The 23,919-nt window shown below is 40.4% G+C and overlaps 1 protein-coding gene across 4 annotated transcripts in view; it reads left to right on the top strand.

Moving 5' to 3' along the window:
* The window catches only part of PTPN13 (protein tyrosine phosphatase non-receptor type 13), a 111,210-nt gene that overhangs the window by 72,684 nt on the left and 14,607 nt on the right, over positions 1-23,919 (top strand). For 3 of the 4 annotated variants that reach the window (XM_058838412.1, XM_058838410.1, XM_058838411.1), the window contains exons 11-32: positions 900-974; positions 1,089-1,263; positions 1,466-1,619; positions 1,753-1,891; positions 2,322-2,474; positions 3,816-3,998; positions 4,978-5,140; positions 8,316-8,739; positions 8,903-9,000; positions 10,842-10,895; positions 12,193-12,285; positions 13,600-13,707; positions 14,436-14,567; positions 14,808-15,274; positions 16,273-16,416; positions 18,153-18,246; positions 19,024-19,109; positions 19,635-19,797; positions 20,720-20,934; positions 21,016-21,114; positions 22,781-23,142; positions 23,340-23,514. In XM_058838412.1, coding sequence (XP_058694395.1) covers positions 900-974; positions 1,089-1,263; positions 1,466-1,619; positions 1,753-1,891; positions 2,322-2,474; positions 3,816-3,998; positions 4,978-5,140; positions 8,316-8,739; positions 8,903-9,000; positions 10,842-10,895; positions 12,193-12,285; positions 13,600-13,707; positions 14,436-14,567; positions 14,808-15,274; positions 16,273-16,416; positions 18,153-18,246; positions 19,024-19,109; positions 19,635-19,797; positions 20,720-20,934; positions 21,016-21,114; positions 22,781-23,142; positions 23,340-23,514 — 3,756 coding nt within the window. The remainder of the gene's footprint in view (positions 1-899; positions 975-1,088; positions 1,264-1,465; positions 1,620-1,752; positions 1,892-2,321; positions 2,475-3,815; positions 3,999-4,977; positions 5,141-8,315; positions 8,740-8,902; positions 9,001-10,841; positions 10,896-12,192; positions 12,286-13,599; positions 13,708-14,435; positions 14,568-14,807; positions 15,275-16,272; positions 16,417-18,152; positions 18,247-19,023; positions 19,110-19,634; positions 19,798-20,719; positions 20,935-21,015; positions 21,115-22,780; positions 23,143-23,339; positions 23,515-23,919) is intronic. The other variant, XM_058838413.1, reaches the window with a different exon arrangement.

The raw sequence follows: 23,919 nt of genomic DNA, 5'->3' as shown, positions 1-23,919 counted from the left end.
GTGTCTTGACTGAAACTTTCGTATGTGGGATTCATAAACCTGTAATAAGCAGTCATCAGCAGATGAAATACCAGGTGTGTGGTGTTGACCCGCTTTCACAGGGTAACACTTCTGAGATTTTGTGGCATTAGTGGCTACAGAGCCTAAAGTGGCATCAAGAGATGCTAAAACAGACAGCAAGGGTTGACAATTGCATCAATTAAACAGTATAGCACCATAACCAAGGTAAGGCATAGGTTTTCTCCTCTATTCTGTGGTGTTTTCAGCCACTTCATTTGCATTTCACTTCATGGAATGTGGATATGCCCCACCAGCATCAGCAGTTATTAAATGAAAAAGTTGGGAAGGTAAAGAGAGAGAGGATTCATTTGGCTCATAAGTTCACCCAAATCCCTATGCAAATCCCTTTTGATCTCCCAGCTGTCTTGGTATGTGGATGAAATACAGAATTACACACAAAGAGGGAGACAGAGGTGTATAGGTAAACAGAGTGTCTGATGTGTAGAATAGATGATAGCTTGATGCCCTCTGCTGCTACTTCCGATGAACTGGATTTTGTTGGGTTTTTTTTTAAGTAAAGATGGGAAAACTTGAAACAAGACTCAGGAACTTGCTGCCCTAATACAGGGTACTAATTCCTGTATCTGTCTCCAGTCCATCACATTAAGATGAGTTAGTACATGGAGGCTTTAACTAACCAGGTTGGTTCCTCTCTCTCTCTCCCAACCCTTAAGAGTTTTTTGTGAAGATAAGTTGCATATAGTACAGAGCAGGTAGCAGAGAGTTGCCAAATTTAAGCCTTTGGTCCCTCTTTTGCATTTGCAGGGCAAGAGTTGACTGTGCCTCAGCCTGTTGTTCCAACAACACAGTGTTCATTGATACTCTCTTGTGATTTGCAGAATTTCTTTGGCCCAGAGTTTGTGAAAATGACGATTGAGCCATTCATCTCCTTGGATCTACCGAAGTCTATCTTGGTAAGAAAGGGGCTGTTCAGCCATCTGTGGCAGGGGAAGTATGTTGGTTTAAACCAACAAATGTGTTTTTATCACAAGTGTCAATGTTGAGAGATTTCATTTCACAAATTGCAGACTAAGAAAGGCAAGAGTGATGACACCAGGCGAAAAGTAAGCGTGATGCTTCTGAGTGGGCAGAAGCTGGAGCTGACCTGTGACACCAAAACAATATGTAAAGATGTCTTTGATATGGTAGTTGCCCATATTGGCTTGGTGGAGCATCACTTCTTTGGATTGGCTACTTTAAGAGGTAAGAATAGCTGCTAAATTATTTCTTCTGCCCTTATCTCTTTAAGAGATATTGCACTTGTTAAGTCACTGTTTGTCAAGGGAAAACTTTGCTGTTCAATGTCCGGTTTCAGAGTTATAGATCCAGTCTTTATCCTCCAGCTGGTGCAAATACTTGGTTTTCATGCTTTTACCCTTGTGCTTCTTTTTAATGTTTGTGGCAGACAATGAGTTTTTCTTTGTGGATCCTGACATAAAGCTAAGTAAAGTAGCTCCAGAAGGATGGAAAGAAGAACCGAAGAAGAAGAACAAGCCTCCTGTCAACTTCACTCTGTTTTTTCGCATAAAGTTTTTTGTGGATGATGTCAGTCTTATACAGTGAGTGTATTAAATTTTTTATTGCCCCTTAAGCCCTGAATTTATGGATGGAAATTGAGTATTAATCAGTACTGGGGTGCCAGAGGTGGTGTGTGGGTGTTTTTCATTGTTTTGTTTTATATTCCTGTTGTAGGCACGCGCTGACCTGTCACCAGTACTATCTGCAGTTGCGGAAGGACATCCTAGAAGACAGGATGCACTGTGATGACGAGACAGCCTTATTATTAGCATCTCTAGCTCTCCAGGCTGAGTATGGAGATTATCAGGCAGAGGTACATCATCAATTTCACCTTTGATCTTGTTGAGCTGTGATCTTGCTGCTTCATTAAAGACTGGACTGTGATGTGCCACATGTTCTCTGCAGCTCTGCCCCAGACTGGAAGCTCAGCTGATATGCTCTTGGCAGGTTTTACTGTGAGCAGGTGTTCCTGAAGTCTAACACAGTTAGTTGTGGAATTCAGTGCAAGATCTGGGTGTTAAAGCCTTTTTTTGTCAGTGGAAGTAGAGTCAGGCTTGAAAATGGAGAAACTGATATGAAATCAATGGGTCAAGATGACGATTGTGATTCCCTCCCCTTATTCAGAATCTTATGATCCTCTGAATTGTAATGTACAGTTGTTTGTAAAAATGAATGTTTGTGCTTCAGTTGGGCTCATAGGGCAGTGTATGGCGGTGCCATCACAAAAATGTTTTGTGTTGCAGGTGCACGGCTTGTCCTACTTCAGACTAGAACATTATGTCCCAGCAAGAGTGATGGAGAAACTGGATCTATCCTACGTCAAGGAAGAGCTGCCAAAACTGCACAGCACTTACGTGGGTGCTTCTGAAAAAGAGACAGAGTTAGAATTTCTGAAGGTCAGTGGGCAGCAGTTGGCTTCCTTCATCTGTGGCTTAAGAATTCCCTTGTCGGAATATGGGTGCATGGACTTCAGGTGACAGCACCGTAAAACAACTCAGGCTCTGAGTAATACTGAAAGGAACAAAACTGAAAAGATTTTGTCCAAAAGACACATCATAACAAGCCAAAAGAAATCGTAACAGATGGGAAGTTCTCTCATTTTTTCCAATCAGTAGTCTTAGCTCAAGCCAGCTAAAAGCATCTACTGATCCTGTGTTTGCTCTAAAGGAAGCTGTGTTTATGAGGCAGCACACCCTGTATTCCCCATGTCTTTTGTGCTTTCTATAGAGAGCAAAAGTCCATAAATTACCAAAAAAAATCATTACAGCTAATACTGTGTGTAATGCTTGGTATGAAGCAAGACAGAATCATTACCAAGGAGAATTTTTTGTGCAGGTTCCATGTAAGATGATAGGAAAGCCAGTATCCACAGATATATTTGGAGGACCCATTGAGAAATCTAATTATGGTGTTTGCTCGTGGGATAATAATCAGATTCTCCCTTGATCAAAATCAGTTCAGGGAGCGAAGGATTGCTGTTGAAACACCAAATAACCATTACACTGTAATTCCACAGCCACACTACAGTTCCACCATCTCTGAGTATGTGATGGAAGACACACTCAGTTGAGTTTGTCCATTCCAAGTCTGTTGCTTGTTTTATAGAAGTGTTCTTGTAACTTGTCCACACAGAAGTAGGGGACATGATCCTAGCTAAAACCTAGAATGGCTGGGGGTGTGGTGGGGGAAGCAGTTAGATTCCCTTGTTTGATTCATTCCATCAGTCCCTTACACCAGTACTGAAGAGACAACAGGGGCGAATAACTGGGATTGCAAAGCGAATGAAACTGCATATGGTACCTTCATATGATCACATAATTGCAGTGTTAATTTAATTCTGCTTTTAGAAAATGTCTGAAGAACAAGTGCATCTGTCTAGTTGCAATTCCCTGCTAACAACTGCTTTGTGCTAGTTTGATTTACTCAGATCTGTTCTCTGTTTGTGCTTTCCCTGTTTGATTTTAATAAACATTGAGTTCATTTGCTGCAGCCTGGCAGGTCAAGAGGTACTACCAAGTCTTAAAACCCTCAGCTGATGTGTATCTCTCACAATAGCTGTAAACTATAAGTAAGTGGAATCACCAGGCAGAGAGGATTATTTTTGGTAAAATCCATACAATTATATACACAAGTGAAAACATTTATAGAGTGCTATATAGCATTCATATAGTGGTATGAAAACTTGTAATGGCCTTAAATTCATACTCATAGAAGTTTCATTGCATTGATTTATGCAGTTGTGTCAGAGGCTCACAGAATATGGGGTTCACCTTCATCACGTGCTGCCTGAGAAGAGATCCCAAACAGGAATCCTTCTGGGGGTGTGCTGCAAAGGAGTTGTCATTTTTGAAGTTCACAATGGTGCCCGCACACCTGTACTGCGCTTCCCATGGAGAGAGACAAAGAAAATATCCTTTAGTGTAAGTTGGTCTCTTTTCCTCTGTGTGTTGTCTCCAGTTACTGTGAGTCTTTTGTTGGTTATTTTTGCAAATTAAGCTGCAATTTACAATTTTACAGCATAGTCTGACTGTGTTGTGTGGCAGTCATATTATGGGATTGAAATATGAGTTTCTGTGTTTCAAAGGTTTTATTTTTTTCCTCAGCTTGCATGGACAAGCATAGTGAAGGAGCACCAGACTGAGAATCCTGTGTTAGAGGACTGGGTAGAGGCAAATGCCAGTACTCAGTATAATTAGGAGATGCACCTATGTTGCTTTCCAAGTTATATTTCCAAGAGTAGTTAAGTTAAATGATAAAAGATAACAGGCTGACACTTGATCTGGACAACACCAGCCAACTTGAGTGGATACACCATAAGATGGTGATCATGTGTCAGTTTTTAATGAGGCATTGAGCTTCAATTGAGCTTACCTTTATATATAGGTTTTGGAAACAGCGCTTCTGTCTGATACTTCATTGAAAAGTTACAGCCTATTTCATCTGAGAGGTGGTTTTAACTAGAATGGATAAATTCAGGTTAAAAAGTTTCTAAAAAGATAAGTTCAAGACCTGGAACATTAACTGAGAGATTTTGTAATTAGATCAGCATTTAGTTATTTTTATTTTAAATGGCAGCATCCTTTGTGACTTCCTCAGAGGCCTTTGAAAACCCCATCCTGCAAAATGTAATAGTTCTGGTTGTCATTACTCAGCACTAACAGTAACAGAGACAGATTAAATAATAAAGCACCTTCTCATCTAGCCCAGGAGTAGCTTTAAAGAGCTACTTTATAAATCTCACATTACCTTTGACTCCTATTTTAATAGAAATCTCTCCCATCAGTGCATTTTGCTTCAGGCAAGTTTGAACGTTGTAACTGTGCACAAGCAAATACAGAATTCTTTGTAGGCTAAAAGAAATACTTTGACTTTTTTTTTTTTTCTTTCTCCATTGTGTAGAAGAAGAAAATAACTTTGCAGAACACATCAGATGGCATCAAGCATGCCTTTCAGACTGACAATAGCAAGACTTGCCAGTACCTTTTGCATCTCTGCTCTTCCCAGCATAAGTTCCAGTTGCAGATGAGAACCAGGCAGAGCAACCAAGACACTCAGGACATTGGTAAGGACTGTGATGCTGTGTTAGTCTTTATTAGCAATCTATTTGTATTTTTCTAAGGAGAAAAACTGAAGTGGAGTTTCAGTAATTCTGCTGCATGCTGCATATGTGTAGAGCTACATTTGGAGGGTTTATACAACTAAGAGACTCTGCTAGCTAAGTTTGTTTAGATTTTGTTTAGGTTTTGTTCTTGGTGGGAAAGGAGGTGGGAGAACACAGAAAAGCTGTCACACAGCAGCTCCTCTAAACTAAAAGGAATGTAAAACCAGGTCACTAATAGTACTTCCCTCTTTAATTAAAAAGGCTTTGCCTTTTCTTTCAGAAGTATCTTGAAGGTATTTCAATAACAGGACTTTTACCTTTTGCTTAATATGAAAGGGATTGGTTTGATAATGTGGAATTAATGGTGTGATCATGGGAGTGTGAGTAAAATAGGGAGCATTCCATGATGCTCCATCTCTAAATTGTGGGTATAGTTGTCTTTATTTCACTTAATGTCTGGTGGACCTGGTAAGGAACAACATACTAATCTATTTCCTTCAGAATTCCCATTTCCTTCGTAATTCCCATTTCTTCCATAATTTGTGTGCATAATAGAAAATGTAAAGGCATTCTTTTTAGATAGAAAATATTAATTGGATAATGTAATCATTGAAAAAAACCCTCTGAATTTCTTCACTGTTTGGAGCAGAGCTCACTTGGCTGGTTGGCCTTCAGCATGGTCTGGAGGTGCTGTTTTGGTCAGTCTGCCTCCTTATGCTTCCTTTGTTCCTGTTACCTGTCTGCATTCCAGTTGCTGTTAATCCAGACTTCCACTAGTGTAGCTGGGATGAAGTTTGACCCCATTACTGTGGATATTGTCATCTCTTATTAAAAAAAAAAAGGAAAAGAGGAAGGGTGGGAGTGGGAAAAGGCATGTGGCAACTATCCACCTTTCTTTTCCTGTTCTGTTGGGCTCAGCCAACTTCAGGCAAAGAAGTAAGACCAAGTGACTTAAAGCCTTTGTACCATTCTCTGATTTACAGTTTGCTTATCCAGAATTGCAGAGAAAAGCCATGCAGGGAGGGCTTTCTTGGCTAGGCAAACTTGGTTGCTCTTAACAGATGGAGTATCTGTTGTGCTGTGGGAGTCTGGAAAACAATAGTTTGCTTCTATGCAGTGCAGATCACTTGGAAATCAGAGGTCCCAGATTCCAGCAATCACTTGTAATCAGATGCAAACAAATCAGCATTATGGTTAACTCCAGCACACTGACTATTAAAAACAAATAAAACAAAAATTTTGCTGTTGTCGTAACTTTACTAAATCTAAATCAAACCCTTAATATGCTGGTAAAAGCTGGTAGTTGGAGGCATTCAGCAAAGTAGTGAAGAACATACATACATAACAGTAAAGAAAAGGGCATTCCAGAAAGGACATATGGAAAAACAAAAAAAATGAAATGAGGGTTAAGTCAACCTTACACATGATGAGTTTTGAGCGCATGAGAATTTTCAGTTGTGGGATTGGAAGAAGGTTTGAAAAGCCCAAATCCTATATAATATAGTTAATGATCTGAACATATTCATCTGAAATCCATAGAAATTCTGTTGGAGGTTCTCAGAGGGTAAATACAGTGTCAAGAGAAAGATCTCAGCATATTTAGGGTACTCTTCCTCATCATGGGAACATGGGAAGTGCAGGTGTCATGGATGCCTTCTGTCAGAGTCAGGAAATTGGGATTTGTGGATTTCTGGTTTGATTGGGCAAAACCATTCTTCTGTAGCTTATGTTGTCTGGTGGCTGTGGCTAGAAGAGGTGCTTGGTGTGGATAAGGAAGTGATAGTTTTATACTAATTCACGTGATGAAAGGACAGAAAAACACCTTCACCATCTCTATGACTGAGGAAGCTGGAGTTACTGTGTCACTTAATTCCTGCCTGAGGTATTGGAGGCAGTAAAGTCTTTTGGAATGGCAGGACTGAGGCTGCATTTGTCAAATACATTCTTTTCTAGATGCCACAGTATTTACCATTAAACCTAGTGGGTAATGTGTACCAAAGAGTAGAATTTTTCCAGTGCAGCTTCCTCTAAAGCATCTTGTTTCCTACATGTATGTAGGGTTGAAAAAACCCACTGCTTAACCCTAAATCAGAAATATATATGCAGTTGAGGGTTGCTTTTCCTGAGACTTTCCTGTGACCTGACTCCAAGACATCAGTGAAGTTTATGAAGGGTTCAGGTGGCCTGATTTCCTTTAAAGTCTCTAAACAGCCAACAAGTTGCCACAGCTTATCAAGTTCCTGTGTGAGCGCCAAGCCACAAGAACTTAGCTGCTAGCCTAAGGAGGCAGTTAGGGTAATAGAAAGGAGCCCTGCTCAGCTTTGTTCTGAATTAAGAAGGGTTTAGGCTAAGATGAATTATCATGAATTTGCTTTCAGCTAAGAACATCCTCCCAGACAGTTCCCACGACTCAGATGACATTAATTTAATTACAGTCCAGGACCTGTTTCTCGCTGCTGCTTAAGGGGATCCTTGCTAATGAGTCAAAAAGTCTGGCAAACCCCAGTCAACACCTTCTGTTTCGTGCTAGGATGTTTGTGGCAGGGGAAGTCCTTAAGTGCACCTGAGTGGACTGGTGCTCTGTAACTGGGCAAAGATGCTTCCAAGCCCTCATGGCCTTGCAGCTGTACTGTAAATGTGGAGGGACTCGTGCAGAGAAAACAAAGCAATGATGGATGGAGGTTTGGTAGCATGTGATAGTGTGGTGATGGAGGAGCCCTATTTGTTCAAATCCTGGAAAAGGCTTTTATAAGCAGATTAAAGGAAGTGTAGTCTTCCAGGTCACTTGGCTTGAGGATATTACTTTTTTTGCAGAAGGAGATGATGTGCCTGTGTATAAGGCACAGCAGCCTGACAGGGAATATGAGTCTTCATGCTAATAAGAGGATAGATGGACTTTGGACTTTGGGTTGGTGTAGTGTCATGAACTCCAAACTTTGCTTCCTGAGCAAACTCCATGGTGGGTGTTTATATATCTCTGATGATGGTATATACTGCTAAGCATCTCAAGAAAATACATTTTATGTGAGTTGGTTGTTTAAAAAGCATTCTTTACACAAGGTGGTCGCACTAGCTCTACTGAATAACTTCAATTGTTTGTGCTTTGTTGGTTTGTTTTTTTTTTAAATTTCCACAGAAAGGGCTTCATTTAGGAGCCTGAACCTTCACGCAGACTCTGTCAAAGGCTTCAACATGGGCCGAGCCATCAGCACTGGCAGCCTGGCCAGCAGCACTCTGAACAGACTTGCGGTTCGACCCCTGTCTGTCCAAGCAGAGATCCTTAAGAGACTGTCCTGCTCTGAGCTCTCACTCTTCCAGCCAATTCCTGGCTCTGCAAGGGACAAGAATGAGAAGAGTCTGTGGGAGGAAAGACCCAGAGTTATGAGCAAGTCTTTTCACGATCTGAGTCAGAGTCATATCTCTGTTTACCCCTCGAAGAAAAATGTTATTACTTCTTTGGACTCTTCCCCCAAAAAAATAGAAGATATAATGGGAAGGGTCTTTCAGCAAATGCCAAAATTTGATACTGGATCAGCAACGGGAGCATTAAAACCAAGCAAGTAAGAGTCTCTCTGACCACCCTGCAGTATCTTTGTGTACAGTCAATGTACATTTTGCATCAGTTTTGATTTATTATTCATGCCATTATTTTATTACATTGATCCCTCTCCCAACTTCCTCTTCCCTCTGTCTGGTTCCCCTTCTCTCCTTCTCCCCTTTAAGTTCAAAATCTCATGCAGGTTTAAGTAGAAGCCCTGAAAGAAAGAAAAATGAATCAGACTCATCATCCATTGAAGATACCGGTCAAGCCTATGTTGTAGGTCAGCATGCAAAAAATAATATTACTGTATTTACTAACTAACCTTTAAAATTGCTTTGGGTATAATGCTTTGATATATTTATTAAGTGATGGTAATATTCTGATTTGAAAGTGGAGGCAGAGTATCACATGTTAAAGCAATCCAGGCCATTACTGCAGTGATACTGAAAAAATCCTCCTTTGGCCAGCACTAGTCTGTGCATAGGGGTGTAAAGTACAAGCTGTAGCAGAAAAACAGCTTCCAGGCTGTCACTTCAGGGGTGTCATTTGATTGTATGGATCTTTTAACAATTTGCTAGTCCTCACAGTCTGTTTGTGAAGGCTGAACTTTTTTAGTGTTTTCTGTGGAAAGGATGTGGGAAATGTTTTTTTGGAAGTGACTGTTCGGTATCAGCTGGCCTGTACCTCTAAATAGTAACTCCATGCTTCGGGGGTTTTTCTTTCATTTTGAGGTTTGTTTTTTTTTGTTCAGATATAATAAATTAGTTAAAATTTTTTTCAGTACACTGAGTGTTTCACAAAAACACTTTTGTAGTGAGGTAAGCCAGATGCACTTACTCCATTTTCTTGGCAAGGATTGGAGTGCATGCAAGTAGCCTTACTATTAACTGAAGGAGAGAGTTGACATTAAAAAAAACAAAACCAAAAAACGTTCAGAGCAGCTGAATAGACTTAAACTAACACTGAATTATTAAGCATTAATTTTTAATATCTGTGTGTTACCAGTTTCTGGTTCTAGAAGATTCCCTAATGTTACAACAATGGAAACTACAATGGCTGAAATACTTGCAGCCTTAGCTGCTGGTTGGCTTTACTGTAGTTACAGGACATCAGAAAAAGTGGAAGATCGTTTAGTTTCTGGGGATGGGGGTTATTATAAACAAACTAGAAAAAAGCAAACACAGCAGAGTGTGACATCCCATGTCTGCCCCCCAGTGCACTTGAAACCAGGACTGACTTGGGAATTATGCATTTTCAGTAGCGAGAGCATAAATGCTAAAGAGTGAGATGAGGCATGCAGGTTCTGTAGTGACTGGTTGCACCCATTTACCCTGTGCCTTTAGTTTTATGATTAATATGGTCATGTGCTTACCCCAGATCTTCTGGGAAGCAGTTCTGGTGAGGATTTTAGCTACATGTAAGAAAGTCCTGCTGAGTCACACTGCCTGTGCTGAGGGACATAGGTTCTTTGCATGGTGAAACATATCAGATGAAACACTGGGGTTCATATGCTTGGAGAAGGCCAGGGATGCTTTCCTAAGAAGCTTGAATTATCTTTCCCCCCCTTTACTTTAATATATTGCTACATTTATTATTTTATCCTCTTTAAAGTAGGGCCATATTTGCTTGGCTGTGATCATTTCAAAGAAAATATGATTCTATACGCAAACGATTTTAAATAGAAGTAGTTCAAATTGCTTGTTACTACAGCAGCTTATTTGTTCCTTTACAAAACCTTAAAAGAGTCCTGTTGTGTTGGTTTATTAGGTTCAACATGTTCAATATCCAATATCGTTAGAAAATGTAGTCTTTGACTTAATTGCTTAAGATCCATTACTTTTAAATTAAGTTAACCCTAACCATAAGGGCCAAACCACTGTCCTCCCTTTAATTCATTGCCTTTGCATGAGCTACCATCTATCTGAACCTTAAACCAGAACTAAAGTACATGAGTAATTTGGATTTGCTAATACAAACCTAGTTTTATGTTTATTCATTTTTAAAATAAGTAGTTTTATATTGTGAATGAGCTCATGTGAACTGTGAAATAATTCTTGGTAGCTTTTGTATTTTAAAATAAAAAATCTATAATAATGTCTAATACTTCCATGCATATCACAGGTGTTAGCATGAATACTTCAGAAAATCTTCTGTCAGCAGCATTAAAAGAGAGTGGTAAGTTGAAAAGTAATTAATTCAGTCAGTTTGTCACTGGCAAATGCTTCACTGTTCCACCTGTCCTGTGTCTTTGGTATTCTTAAGTGCCTCTGCCAGTTAGCTAGATGCCTTTCTTAAATGCAACTCCTAGTATTTACTTTGGATTGCTTCTTGGGGGAGGTTTAGACATCTTTGTGTAGTATTTTTCAAATATGAGTAGTGTCTGTTTAGTTTGGGACTTGAAGGGTGCTCTTACCTACCAGATCATGATCTTGAAAGCTCATTTCCTTCACTTAGGAGGTTATTGGTTCTGTGTTTTCCTTTTAGTTCTTTCACTCTTTAGGCTTGATGTGGTTTTGTGGGAGAAAAAATTCCTTTTCTGGGTGATGTGCAGTCTGCTGCACTCTCCTGCATCACTTGTTCTCTCCTTGTGCCGATGTGTGGAGCTCATTAGGTTCCTGCAGCTGTGGATTGCCCCTTCCCCTTAGGGCAAAAGTACCCAGGCATTCCTGGACCAAATGAATGTCTTCTCTAGGAAGCAAGTCCATGAGTTCAGACTTCCAGTATGTTGGTGTTTCCTGAAGTTTCAGGAGATTGGGCTTGTTTATTTCTTTGTGTTTTGTTTGCTTATAGGCGGGTTTTTTTGGTTGTTGTTTGTATGTGGGTTTTTTTTCTTCACCAAAATATTCTCTTAAATGCCTATGTCTACTTCAGCCTGATGGGAAGCCTCAGGAGTCAGAGTTCTACTTTGAGGATGCTAAAATTTTAGAAGAGGTGGAATCAGCAGCCTGTGGAGTTGCAAAATGAGGAAGTAAATTTAAGCAAGAGAAGTTTTAGTAGATGTTTCTAATTTTGGTTGGTTTTTAATGAAGAGACATCATTAAGAGAACTCATTCAGGAACTTTCAGTAATTTCATATAATGACCCTCTGTTTCTGCTCTACCAATGTGTTTCCATCCTCCCTACCTATGAGCAAAGCACATAAACACAGATCTAAATATTTTCCGGAACCGAGACTAATGAAGTTGAAGATTCTAGGGCTCATTTATGTTGTCCCTCCACAAGATTGTGCCAGCTGCTTTTCTTAGGAGGAGTAAAAGATTTTAAACTGCTGAAGATGGAAGTGAGTTAGAAAGGTTGAGGAGTTGTTTTGCTGTCTTTGGCCGTGGCTTAGAAGATAAAAATTGGACCCACTAGATCAAAATGGCTTTTCAAGTTATCAGAGAAGTAATATTTTTTAATGGAAAAGAACTTCAAAGTAAACCTGAAGGGAAGTGATGAGATGGTGTCTGATGATGAAATGTTGGCTTTACAGTTGACTCTCTTCAAACAACACAGAACAGAGTTGCCACACCAGAGAGAGAGATCACTTTGGTGAACTTGAAAAAGGATGAAAAGTTTGGCTTAGGTAAGTGGCTTTAAAATTGCTGTTGACATGTATTTCTAGAACTCATAAACAAAACAAAGCTTTCTGGTCTGTAGTTAAGCATTTATTGTAGAGCTGAGGAAAGCAGTGCAGGCGGTAGCTGTATTTTAAAGACATTTAAAATGCACTCTCTATGATGTTAAGCAACTCTGTTTTTCACTTTTTCCATATTGTAAATGTAGGATAGTATTTATATTATGAACTACTTATCCTAGAAGTTGGCCTTTAAAGTTTATCTCTGTACTCAGTATAGAATTTTGTCTCTGTGGAATCTCACATCTTTGAGCTGTGACAAATGCTTTAAATGAATGCTTTTATAAAAAAGATATGATAAAAGCATTATGTGCTAATTGTGGAGTATTTTCCTTACTTCTGTACTCTCAGATGGAACACTGATTTGATGTTTAAGGAGACTGGGAGATGAGATATTTGCATTACAGTCCTTCTTCTACCATTGAGTTTTTTTCATAAATCCACATAATTTTTCCCTATATGAGTAATGAAATATTTGGTGTCAGTGTTATGCTTTAGGAAGACTCCATAAAGTGTCCTTAAGGACATTGTTCTGCCATTCAAAATCAGACCATAGTGTAAATTTGAGAGGGGAAAAAAAGCCTACAAGACAACAGTGCTTAGTGTTTACACTGCACAGTAATGTACAAGTTGAGCAAAAGGAAAAACAAATTTAAAGAAATGCACTATTTCTCCTCTTTTTTCCCTATGAAATTTATGGTACTTTGCTGTTTTAACTAGAACAGAGAAGACCTGAAATGATCTACTTTTTTTTTTTTTTTTTTTTTTCATCTGGAACATTCATCCCAGGTTTTCATGGTAGAATGAGCAGAAATCCATTAGAAGCCTCAAAATAAAACAGGGAGATTGAAAACTCAGATCTTAAGACCTGGGTCAAACTTCTATCTGAAACATCGAACAATGGAGAAAACCAGAAATTTTTATGTGATAGAAAACAAATTTTATCTGCTCAGCAAATATACATTTCATGTCACCTCTTTGTGTGTTTCTCTTGCCAGAGTTGTCTTCTGTAGCTTTTGCTGGAGTGTCCTGAACAGACAGACCGAGTCTAAATCAATTGCTTAAAACAAGCATATACAGTAAAGCTTAATCAAAAGGCTTTGCTGTTTATTTCCACGTAGATTTAAATTTGAGGTGTCTGGGTTTTTTTTACTTTACATTTATTAGGATAACTAAGCTTTTGTCTGTTCTAAAATATGGACTTGTGTTAAGTTACACAGTGATCACTGACATTTTTGCCTGTTTTGGGCCTTTTTTCCATAGGCTTTCAAATAGTCGGTGGAGAGAAGACAGGGAAACTTGATCTGGGAATTTTTATTCATTCAGTTATTCCTGGAGGGCCAGCTGATTTGGAAGGAACTCTCAAACCAGGTGAATAGTGTAAAATTACATCTATGTCTCTGGGTATCATAGTTCCTTACAATGGTGACCTTCAGTTACCTTCCAGATAATTTCTGAATACTAGTGATACTTCTCTGTTAAACTATACAAAAACAACAGTCATACAAATCAATGTAAAAATGATAATGCTTGAAGTAGCAGAAAAATTGAAATTGCATATTGAGATCAGGGCTTTATTTTCCATTGTCTGCCTTACAGATACATTTAAATTTAAATGCATTTAATTTAAAATTTTTAAAACTATGTATCCATACTTTGATTTTTGAAAAAAGTGAAATGGAGCCATGTACTATAACCATAACTATAGTGGGAGAGGAGGAGAAAAATGTATTTTTTTTTTCCCTTCTCATTTTAGTCTGTATCTCAAACTGAACTGCATATTGTTCATCTGACTTCTGATTTTGCTTTTTTTCCTGTTTGGTTTTTGTTTTTTGGGGGGTTTTTTTTCAGCAAAAAAGAAGGAAGAAATCATAATATGTAAAGATGTGGCAGAGAGGAGATATAACCAGTTTTTGTGGTCTGGGTTGGGGTTTGGCACTTTTTTTTAATGTTTAGAGTTCCCTATTGCAGCTTCACTTGAAGTTTAGTAATTTTTAATCCACTCATTGTGTACAGGTTGTCAGACCTGTACTCCACGTTGTCACTGATGGGTAAAAATGTAGGTGTTAGACTGTATCTGAACAAGCCCTTTTGTGCAGGACACCGCCTCATATCCATAAACAGCACGAGTTTGGAAGGCGTCAGCCACCACGCAGCATTGGAAATCCTGGAGAATGCTCCTGAGGATGTGACTCTTGTCATCTCCCAGCCCAAGGACAAGCTGTCCAAAGGTAGGGATCTGCAGTCTCTCCTGTAGGCAACCCTGCTAGCTTGGGCTTGGAATTGTGTTCAGAGACAGAATGAAGAGGTGTTTTAGAGTAACCTTTGGTGAGGGTACAGTGTGAACGGAGAGGTTTCTGCGGAATATCCAGGCGGGTAAAACCTCACTGGGTGGTAAGCTGAGAAAGGGCATTGTGCTGCAGATAAGGTGTTGCCAGCTGCTGATGGCTGTCTTGTCTCCTGGTTTTCAGCATCATCTAACACTGCTCATATCAGCAATGGAGCCAGGGGTTACTTGAGGAGGCCCTCTTCAGTGCAGGACAACGAGGCAGAGTCCTCTTCAGAAGAGCACAACCGGTGCCGCGGTCACCAGAGGCCTGTTTCAGGGAGCCTCTCTGGATTGTCGGGAGGCAAGCGGGATGGAAGCATGAGCTCCCAGGACTCCAGGACCGAGAGTGCCAGCCTGTCCCAGAGCCAGCCAGCCGGCTTCTGTGGCAAACGTACGAGTGGGCGAGCCCCGCAGGATGCTCAGCATTACAGCGAGTCCCAGGCTGGGGGCCCCAAGGCCATCGAGAAGAGAAGATCCTCATCGGACAGTACACGAGCGAAAAATAAAAGGCCCGGGGTAGCAGAGCCTGTGGAATATTCCGACCGAGGGGATTCTGACATGGATGAGGCCACTTACTCTGGCAGTCAGGAGCAGCAGCCATCTAAAAAGGCACAGTGGATTTCATATGAATATTTCCCGTCAGTGTGATAGTGGTATCGAAATAGCTGTCTCTGGGTGTCAGGATGTGAGGGGAGAGCAGCCTGGCCTAGCCTGCAGCTAATGCTAGAAGCTGGTTTCTCATAGCATGGTGATTTTGTTCAAAATAAGTGGAGAAAATCACTTCTGTAACTTGAAACAACTTTTCAGCTTTCCAGTGTCACAGGATGGGTCTTACTAGAGGCAGATTGTGCTTTGGGATAAACCTATAGTGCACTTGCTGAGGCTGTAGGAAACCCGCTTTCAATTCTTTGTGTTTGTCCAGTATGTTCATAAGCTAGTCACCACCCCTAGAGGTAAGTTTGTTCACTTGGCAGATAAATGAAGTTTTTCCTAGAGGAGAGTAGGAGTGATACAGCTGGAGTGGGTAGCAGCAGAACTCATTGTCTTCTGGGATTGATCTAATCCTTGGAAAAACTGCTTTTGTGCATTAAAATTCACCAGTGAGTCATGCTCTTGAGCAGACACAGCTTGCTGCTTCACCTTTCCAAAAGGGCACAATCACAGGTACTACAAATTTATTTCCAGCTTTCAGTGATTCCTCTGTTCAGCTGATCAGGTTATTTAATTAAATTGTGGCAGCTCCTGCTAATTAATCCAACAGACTGTAGGCTGCTGTAATGCTGAAGTACTGCAGTTTGTGTTCTGTAACCAGCTCACTTGGACAGTAAAGACTTGGCTGCTAAAGGCCAAGCATGTTTCTGTGCTAAACCTGTTCAATGGCAGGAATGGAAGAGTTGAAGCAGTGAGCCGTGAGTCTTACTGATTGGTACTTTGCCAGGTGGACTCCTGGCTGTGTCTGACTCAAAACCCCACCCTTTAGGGTCTTAGCTGTAAACATCTGTTCTAAAGGCAAATCATTGTCTCTTTTTGTTTGTTTTGTTTGTTTCTTTTTCTTTCTCTTTCTTTTTTCTTCTTTTTTTTTTTTTTATTTTTTGTTGTAAATAAAGGATTCTTCCTCATCGAATACAGCAAACAAAGTGAATTCTAAAAAGGCTTCTGCAACGCTTCTTAAACCTGGAGATATCTTTGAGGTTGAACTAGCAAAAAAAGATAACGGCTTGGGAATAAGTGTCACGGTACTGTTTGACAAGGTTTTTAGATGTTTTCTCTTTTTCTCTACTCCCAGCAACCCATTAAATTGCTAAATTACAAGGAAGCAAAATATTTTCTGGAATCACTTTAATTATATAGATTTATTGATATTAGTCTTACCAAAGCTGAAAAGTAATACTATTAATTTATATTAATTTTGTTGTCATCTGCCCTTTAAGTAATTCTTGTTTTTTGTTTTACGGTGGAGCCCCAAAGTCCTAATAGACTCTTATCACAGATGCTGCTTTGTGAGTACAAAAGGCAAGATGGTCTTTGTCCCTTGCTACCTAATCTTGTGGCAAATTTGCAAGGAGAGACCCTCCCAGACTGGCACAGCAGGCAGTGGAAGCAGTAGTGCTATTTAAGAGTATCTGTGCACGCTCAATCACGTTCACCATGTTCAGTGTTCTCCCTCTGCTGGAGAAAAGGCAGAAAGCAAAATACTACTTAAACCCAAATGAGACCTGGCTGACACTGCTTTCTTGCAATATGAAGCAAAAAATATATTTTTTAAGACTGATTTCTCTTTAGGCAATAGGATTTTGAAGGTAGATTTATGTTTAGGGCCTGTCATACTGCAAAGCGGCACTTTGGGGAAGAAGAGAATGATTTACAACTGAGATGAACATTTTTTCCACTGCATCTGTTCTTATAATAAAAAGTAGATCTTAATGGATTTTAGTATTCAGCTATTTTCAGTGGAGGAACAATTTGCAAGGCTAGCACTGTTTCCATATATATGGCTAGGACTGTAAGAGGAGCAGAAGGAGATTCTGTTAATTTGGCATCCCAGTCTATTCAAAGTCATGTTCCATTGCTTGAGACAGCTGGAGGAACAAAGGCTGAGCAGGATTTGGTTACTGAGTAGCACCAGACCTGCTGTATGCATGCACTGGCTTTGTTGAGATGTTAGAAGATGCCAGCCAATTCAGAGATTTCCCTTAAGGGGTGACCAGGTGGTATCTTCACTGTCCTTTGCTTTTCCAGCCTCCATTCTGCCTCTGCACTGTTTTGTTGTGCAGTGGTGATGAGGAGAGGTGTGCAGTTACCTGTGGGTTAAGTTGTCACTTGTAATACCAGGTGCTTTGGGAGCGGACATTAACACACTGTTGGTCTCCCTCTTCTCTCCAAGTCTGTGGAGCAAACTGAGCCAGAATCACACAATGGTTTAGGATGGAAGGGACATTTAAAGATCATCTAGTCCTACCCCCACTGCAATCAGCAGAAAGGCCGAGGCCCTCCGAAAACAATGTCAATTCAGCTTGAGCAGCTTAGACCTTCAAACTTGTCTGAGCCAAGAGAAAGCAGCACTCTTTAATTTCCTGTTATATCAGAGAAGTTGTGTTGGAGTAGGACACTGCATGGTTGTGCATCTCCTGCTTTGGCATGCTGTGATCTTGCACATCTCTGAGCTTTGGTGTGCATGCAAGCATGCAAAGTCCAACAAAATGCAGGCATGTTTCTGCTGAAGACATTAATTTGTGTTTTGTGCATTTGCATTGTGATGCACTGTGTTTGTACAGTCTTCCCACCCCAACTTCATTCGTAGCAAGTTGCATGACTGCACAGAACATGCTTGATGTAACATTTTGGTTTTGATAGTTTTTCTGGTTTTTCTACATGTCAGTAGCCCAAATGCTTCCTAAGAACAGTTTTCCTTGTGTGACACTGTATTTAATTACTAAGTATTCTAGCTGCAAAAAGACTAAAAATCCTATTTTTGTTTTCTGTTTAGGGTGGTGTAAATACTAGCATAAGGCATGGTGGTATTTATGTGAAAGCAATTATTCCCAAGGGAGCAGCTGAAGCAGATGGCAGAATAGAAAAAGGTAGGATTTCCATTCTTTCAGTGGGGACTCTTAATGTGAAAAAAGGGCAGAGGACTATCTCTGGGGGACCTGACAATATCCTCTGGCCTGGACGCTAGCACTCTGTTTGCCTCCTGTCCTTGTACTTTTTTCACTGGGAAGAAGAGCTGTTTTTCCAAGCTGTTGCAGTTGTCATTTTAAATATTGCCTTGATAGCTAATTCTGCTGGTGAGAATTAAAAAACTAATGTAGAGCAACCACAGAACCAGCAATGCTGAGGCTGTGGACAGGAAAAATAGGAGATAGCCTGTGGGATTTTTGTTCTCTAAAGCAGCCTATGTTGATGGAGAATGCTTCTCTGTTCCAGGCACAGAGAGAGAGGGCTTTGTGTTATTTGTGGCCTCCTTGCTTGGCACGCCTGGCAACTCAGTACAGAAAATGCTGTAATTGTTATGGCTCTTCTTGTTAGTAAGCCAGGCCACATTCTTCACTAAAGTGAGCATTCCTAGTGTGGACCAAGATCTGTTTTAAATAAAGAGACTGAGCATTCTGGCAGGCTGTCACTCTGATGGTTAACCCTAGTTTTGACATGGGATTATCCCACAGAATCATTAGATTAGAAAAGACTTTTGAAGCATACAGTTTATTTGCAAAGTTCTCTGCTTGACTCAGAACACAGAAGGGAGGGAGAATTTCCTTAAATAACTGTTCTTGTTAGTTCAGACTTGAAGGTTTCTGTGAATCATAGATGTTTTATAGGTGATGCTCTGCCTAATTTTTCTTAAATTATTAACGTAGGTGACCGCGTGCTCTCTGTCAATGGAATTAGTTTGGAAGGAGCTACCCATAAGCAAGCTGTTGAAACACTGAGAAACACAGGCCAGGTGAGTGGCTGCTGGTTCTACTCCTGTCTGTGGTAAGCCAGTTCTCTATGAGTGAAAAGAGGTAAAAGAACCCCGAGACTGGAATTCTCCCCAGTGTTGTCATGGTTACTTTAGGTTTGCTTTCTTAGACTCCTTGGTTTCCTCGCACACCTGAAAATAGCCAGTGAGTGTACACATTCAGAGCTGCTGAGGACTACTATTTGTGCTCACTTTATTAAATGTTTTTAATTTAATTCCCTGTAAAAATATGCAAGTGACACTATCTTTGACACCTCTTAACACCCTCATAATTTTATAGGAAGAAAACCCTTTCTTACTCTATCATGCAAGTCCATTAGTGTATTTTGGAGGTTGTCATTTAACAACCCTTAAAAAATAAGGAGTAATTGGAGGATATATAGGGGGAGTAGCTATAACACTTGCTGATGTGAAAGTCTGGACCCTGAGAAGTTAGAAGGAAACACATACTCTAGAATCTGCTATCTCTGTGACTGTTGCCAGTTAACTGGAGTTTCATCTCTTTAGGTGGTGCACCTGCTGTTGGAAAAAGGTCAGCTGTCAGGGGCCAAGGCTCATGCTCCAGTGACACCACAGTGCACGCTCCCAAATCAGATGGGGCAGTGTGAGCCACAGGAGAAGCCAGCAACAGAATCTTCAAATGCCAAAGATTACAGCTTTGTCACTGCAGGTCAGGTCACACAGAGCAATTGTCTTAACTTGTAATTTACATCTTGTAGTTTCATAATATTTTCTTCACTTCTTAGGATGGGAATGGAGCGGGTAAGAATCGATACCAAGCCCTTGCACATAATGCAGTCTCTTTCTTTTTGTGCTGTTCTTTTTGTGCTGTTGTGCTTTTTTTTAAGACTTCCGTTCACATCTTGGTTACTTTGTTTAATTACCATTAACTGTTTGCCCTCTCACTGTTTCATGTTGTTTCCCAGTTTCAGCAGCCTTAGATGCCAAGGCTGTAGCAAGGTTGGAGTAAAGGGGGTGCTGCTCTATCTGGTGCTGCTAAGGGGTGCCATGGGAATTTAGATACATATATATAAATGGGTGCTTCTGTGGGTTCTGAAGTTCCTGCCTTAGAAGAGAGAAGACATAAGAGCTAGATGAAGGAGAAGGATTTGTGTACCTGACTTGAGGTTGACATAATTCAGCCTCTCTTGCTGGTGACTTGTGCAAGTGAAGGGAAGCCTACCCAGATGGCAGAACCCCTGCAAATACCTTGGGTCTTCTTTCATGGGACCCATCCTGTCTGCCAGGAACTCAAGTTGCTGCTGCCACTAATGCCTGATCAGTGGCTGGAAAGGTTGTGTCACTCTGTGCTTTAAAAGGTTCCTTAACAGACTTCCTAGGGAATAGTCCTTTGGAAACACTTTGCCTTTCTGCATATTCATGTCGTCAGGCCAAGCAAGCAGACTGAGAAGTTGTGATCAGCTTTTTGTCCTCTTTAACCTGGAGGGATCTTTTGGGTAACACTTCTGTTCAACTCAGTGAAAGAACCGTGTGAGGGAGAGATTGCACAATGTCGTGTCTGGAATAAGAGCACCAGACACTCTTTCCATGGCCATGTGCTAGGAAATAATAAGTTAATATTTCTTTTACAGAGAACACATTCGAGGTAAAACTCTTGAAGAACAGCTCAGGCCTTGGGTTCAGTTTCTGCCGTGAAGATAACGTGACCCCAGAGCAGCTGGGATCAACTATTGTGAGGGTGAAGAAGCTTTTCCCTGGGCAGCCAGCTGCAGAGAGTGGGCAAATAGAGATTGGGGACGTCATCCTGAAAGTGAACGGGGCATCACTGAAGGGTTTGTCCCAGCAGGTTTGTACCTATAGTAGTGAAACTCATACTGTGGTAGTCCTGCAAGTCTGCATCTGACAGTGAATCCCTCTGTGGCCCTAGGAAGTCATCTCTGCTCTGAGGGGAACGTCTCCAGAGGTCTCTCTTCTCCTTTGCCGGCCGCCACCTGGAATACTGCCAGACATCGATCCTTCACTGCTGGTAAGGTGTCCAGCATGTGATTTTTTAAACATTATTTGCTATTTAAGGTTCACTTATTCAATCTGGTGGGTGGGTGGGTTAGTTAAATGCAAGATGCAGATGGAATAAAGGTGGGGGGGTGGAGAGTGCTCACAGAAGTGTGGTTCTTGGAATGAATCCCTTAGGACTGCAGTTTTGTGTGAATGTTAAAGGAATGTATGTCTTTAAAAGCTTTTTGCCTCCATTTTGTGACCTAAGACATGAGAAACAGATTAAATACAGTGTTTCTAGGGCAGAGATTTCTTTGCAGGCCAATGTTTTGAAGTTGATATCAGATAGAAATTGGATTATTTCTGTGAAGGATATTCTACAAAACACCAGCTTGGTGTTGATGTATGTAAAAACAGGGAAGAGGTTGTCATATTTACCTCCCAGAAGTTAGAGGTATCCCAAAGAATATTTTCAAAATATAAATTATTCCAGTAAATAAATTGAAAGAACAGAAGGCCATTTTAAGGTACTTGAAGAAGTGGAAATGAAATGTGTTTCAGCAAAAGAGAGTGTAGAGGACAAATTGCCTGAAAATTAGGCTTCCCATAATGCAGGAAAGTATAAAACTAATGAGACAGGTCTTCATTTTAAGTTTGTCAGGGAATTCATCACAGCACTGAGCCTGCCAGAGTTCAACAAGCATTTGGACAAGGCATTCAGGCACAAGGTGTGATTCCTGAGGCTGTCCAGTGCAGGGCCAGGAACTGGACTTGGATGATCCTTGTGAATCTCTTCCATCTCAGGATACTCTGATTCTGCATTACTTAAACATTATTTTCAAACAATAAAATCATTCAAGTCTGATGAGATAAGTTTAAATGCATAAACAAGAATTTAAGTGCAATTAGGATTAGAATGAGAGATAAGCAACTGAGCAAACTAATAACTCAAATAACTACTCCTGTAACAGACCTGTTTGTGATGTGGAATAACAGGAACTTTAACAGGAACTTTATAGAACTTTAACAGGAACTTTAATAAAACAATGCATATCTTAAAAGAAGACGAGAATCAAAGTTTCTCTTTACATTATCACAGATTGATGTGTTCATGTATGCAAGAATGTGGCCATGAAAGCATAAGTGAAGCTTTTAAACCTTTTCTGTCTGCTGGCTGACATAATTCTTGGGAATATACGACAATTGGCAAAATTGTTTTTCATTCTCATGGGAGTTAATAACTTGGTTAACAGTCACCATTTGGGATAAATTATCCTAGTTTTTGTAGTTTGTTATTGTTGCTTTTTGCTTGGCAGCTTCTCTGTTTCCCTCCTCTGTGAGACTGGTTTTATTTCAATATCTCTGAGCTTCAGCTTCTGGTTGGAAGGTATTTCATGGTAGATGCATAGAAGACTGCCGGGTATAGATTAAAAGCATCTATCAGTAGGCTTTCTGAAGCTAAAGTATTTTTGTTTTCCTCAGATGAATTTAAAGGTTTTTAGCAGCGTAAGTTTCAAAGTTTTGTACACTTTGTCTTGGCCACGTTGCATGGAACTTTTTGAAACTGCTGTGATATGTTTCCACAGTTCAGTCAGTAGCCACTGACTCCTTGGTTTTGGTAATTTTGTGTAGTCTTTGAAACTTTCTTTTGTCATCAGAACGGGATTATGATGAATTAAATGCTTTTGATCTTGTAGACCCCCATCCATTCGCCCCAACAAGTTTTTCCAGAGGTGAGCAGGGAAGTTTCAGGTCCATCAAATGGAGAACGAGGTGACAGCTCAGATGAAAATGAAACTACTGATCTGAGCAAGAAACGGCTAAAATCTCCCTCCAGAAGAGACAGCTACAGCGACAGCAGCAGAAGTGGTGATGAGGAGGTGATGGAGTCAGCAGCACGGGTGGGCCTTGGCTGGAGTTCAGCGCTGTACCACAGCTCAGGTGAAGCCGAGGCACGGGTACAGAGTCAGTATGAGGCACACCCTCCTCAGAGGGACGCTGTTCGCACCATCCTGTATCCTGATCAAGAGGCTCCTGGCAAGGCAGAGCTTGAGGACAGGTATGCTGCTGATAATACTGATAATGACCCTGCAGAAATGTTTATAAGAGTATTTTATTGGACCTATTCATAGAAATACTTCTTTTTGCTTGCTTTTTAGAGCTGCATAAAGTCAACCTTGGTTCATATATTAATTTATGAATGACAGCTATATTGTACTTATTCCCGTTTTTCTTTTTTTTCTGCTTTATCTGTAGTGATCTGCCTTTGGATTTGCCAGCGATCCCAACCTGTAGAACTGTGCCTGATGTTACCACATCCATGTTAATAAATGACTGTTACGCCACTCCTGTCTCTGAGCTGACTTCACACCTGGGAGAAATAGATTCATTACTCACACAGCTGGAAAAAAATGCTGAAGAATATGAGCCAGTAATACACTATTTCTGTCTTTCAGGAGCATAAATGTCCTGCTGTGGTTGTTTAAGCCGTAATTTTCAGAGCGGGTAGAAATTAGGCACATTAATTAACAAATGGTGTAGTTGTAATTTATACTTGCACTAATCTGGGTGTGTGCCTTATAAAGGGTAAATGCATTGCCATTTGTAATCAGTTAATGGCAGCTGCTCATACCAATGTCTGCAACCATTTTTTTTCTGTGTGGGCTCTTGAAGAGCAGATGCATTTCCCTCTGTGTAAGTGGAGACATCCATGTGTACATAGGTGGATGTGTATATGTCCATTTCATGGGTTATTTCATCCTGGAAACCTTGGCATTAAATATTTGCCTGCCTCTCAACCATGTACTCAGAGGAAGCTTAAATGGCAGATATCTTG

This window comes from Poecile atricapillus, chromosome 4 (genome assembly GCF_030490865.1).
Source record: "Poecile atricapillus isolate bPoeAtr1 chromosome 4, bPoeAtr1.hap1, whole genome shotgun sequence".
Classification (NCBI taxonomy): Eukaryota; Metazoa; Chordata; class Aves; order Passeriformes; family Paridae; genus Poecile; species Poecile atricapillus.
The sequence above is the reverse complement of the archived record's forward strand: the minus strand, read 5'-3'. Positions and strand labels throughout refer to the sequence as shown.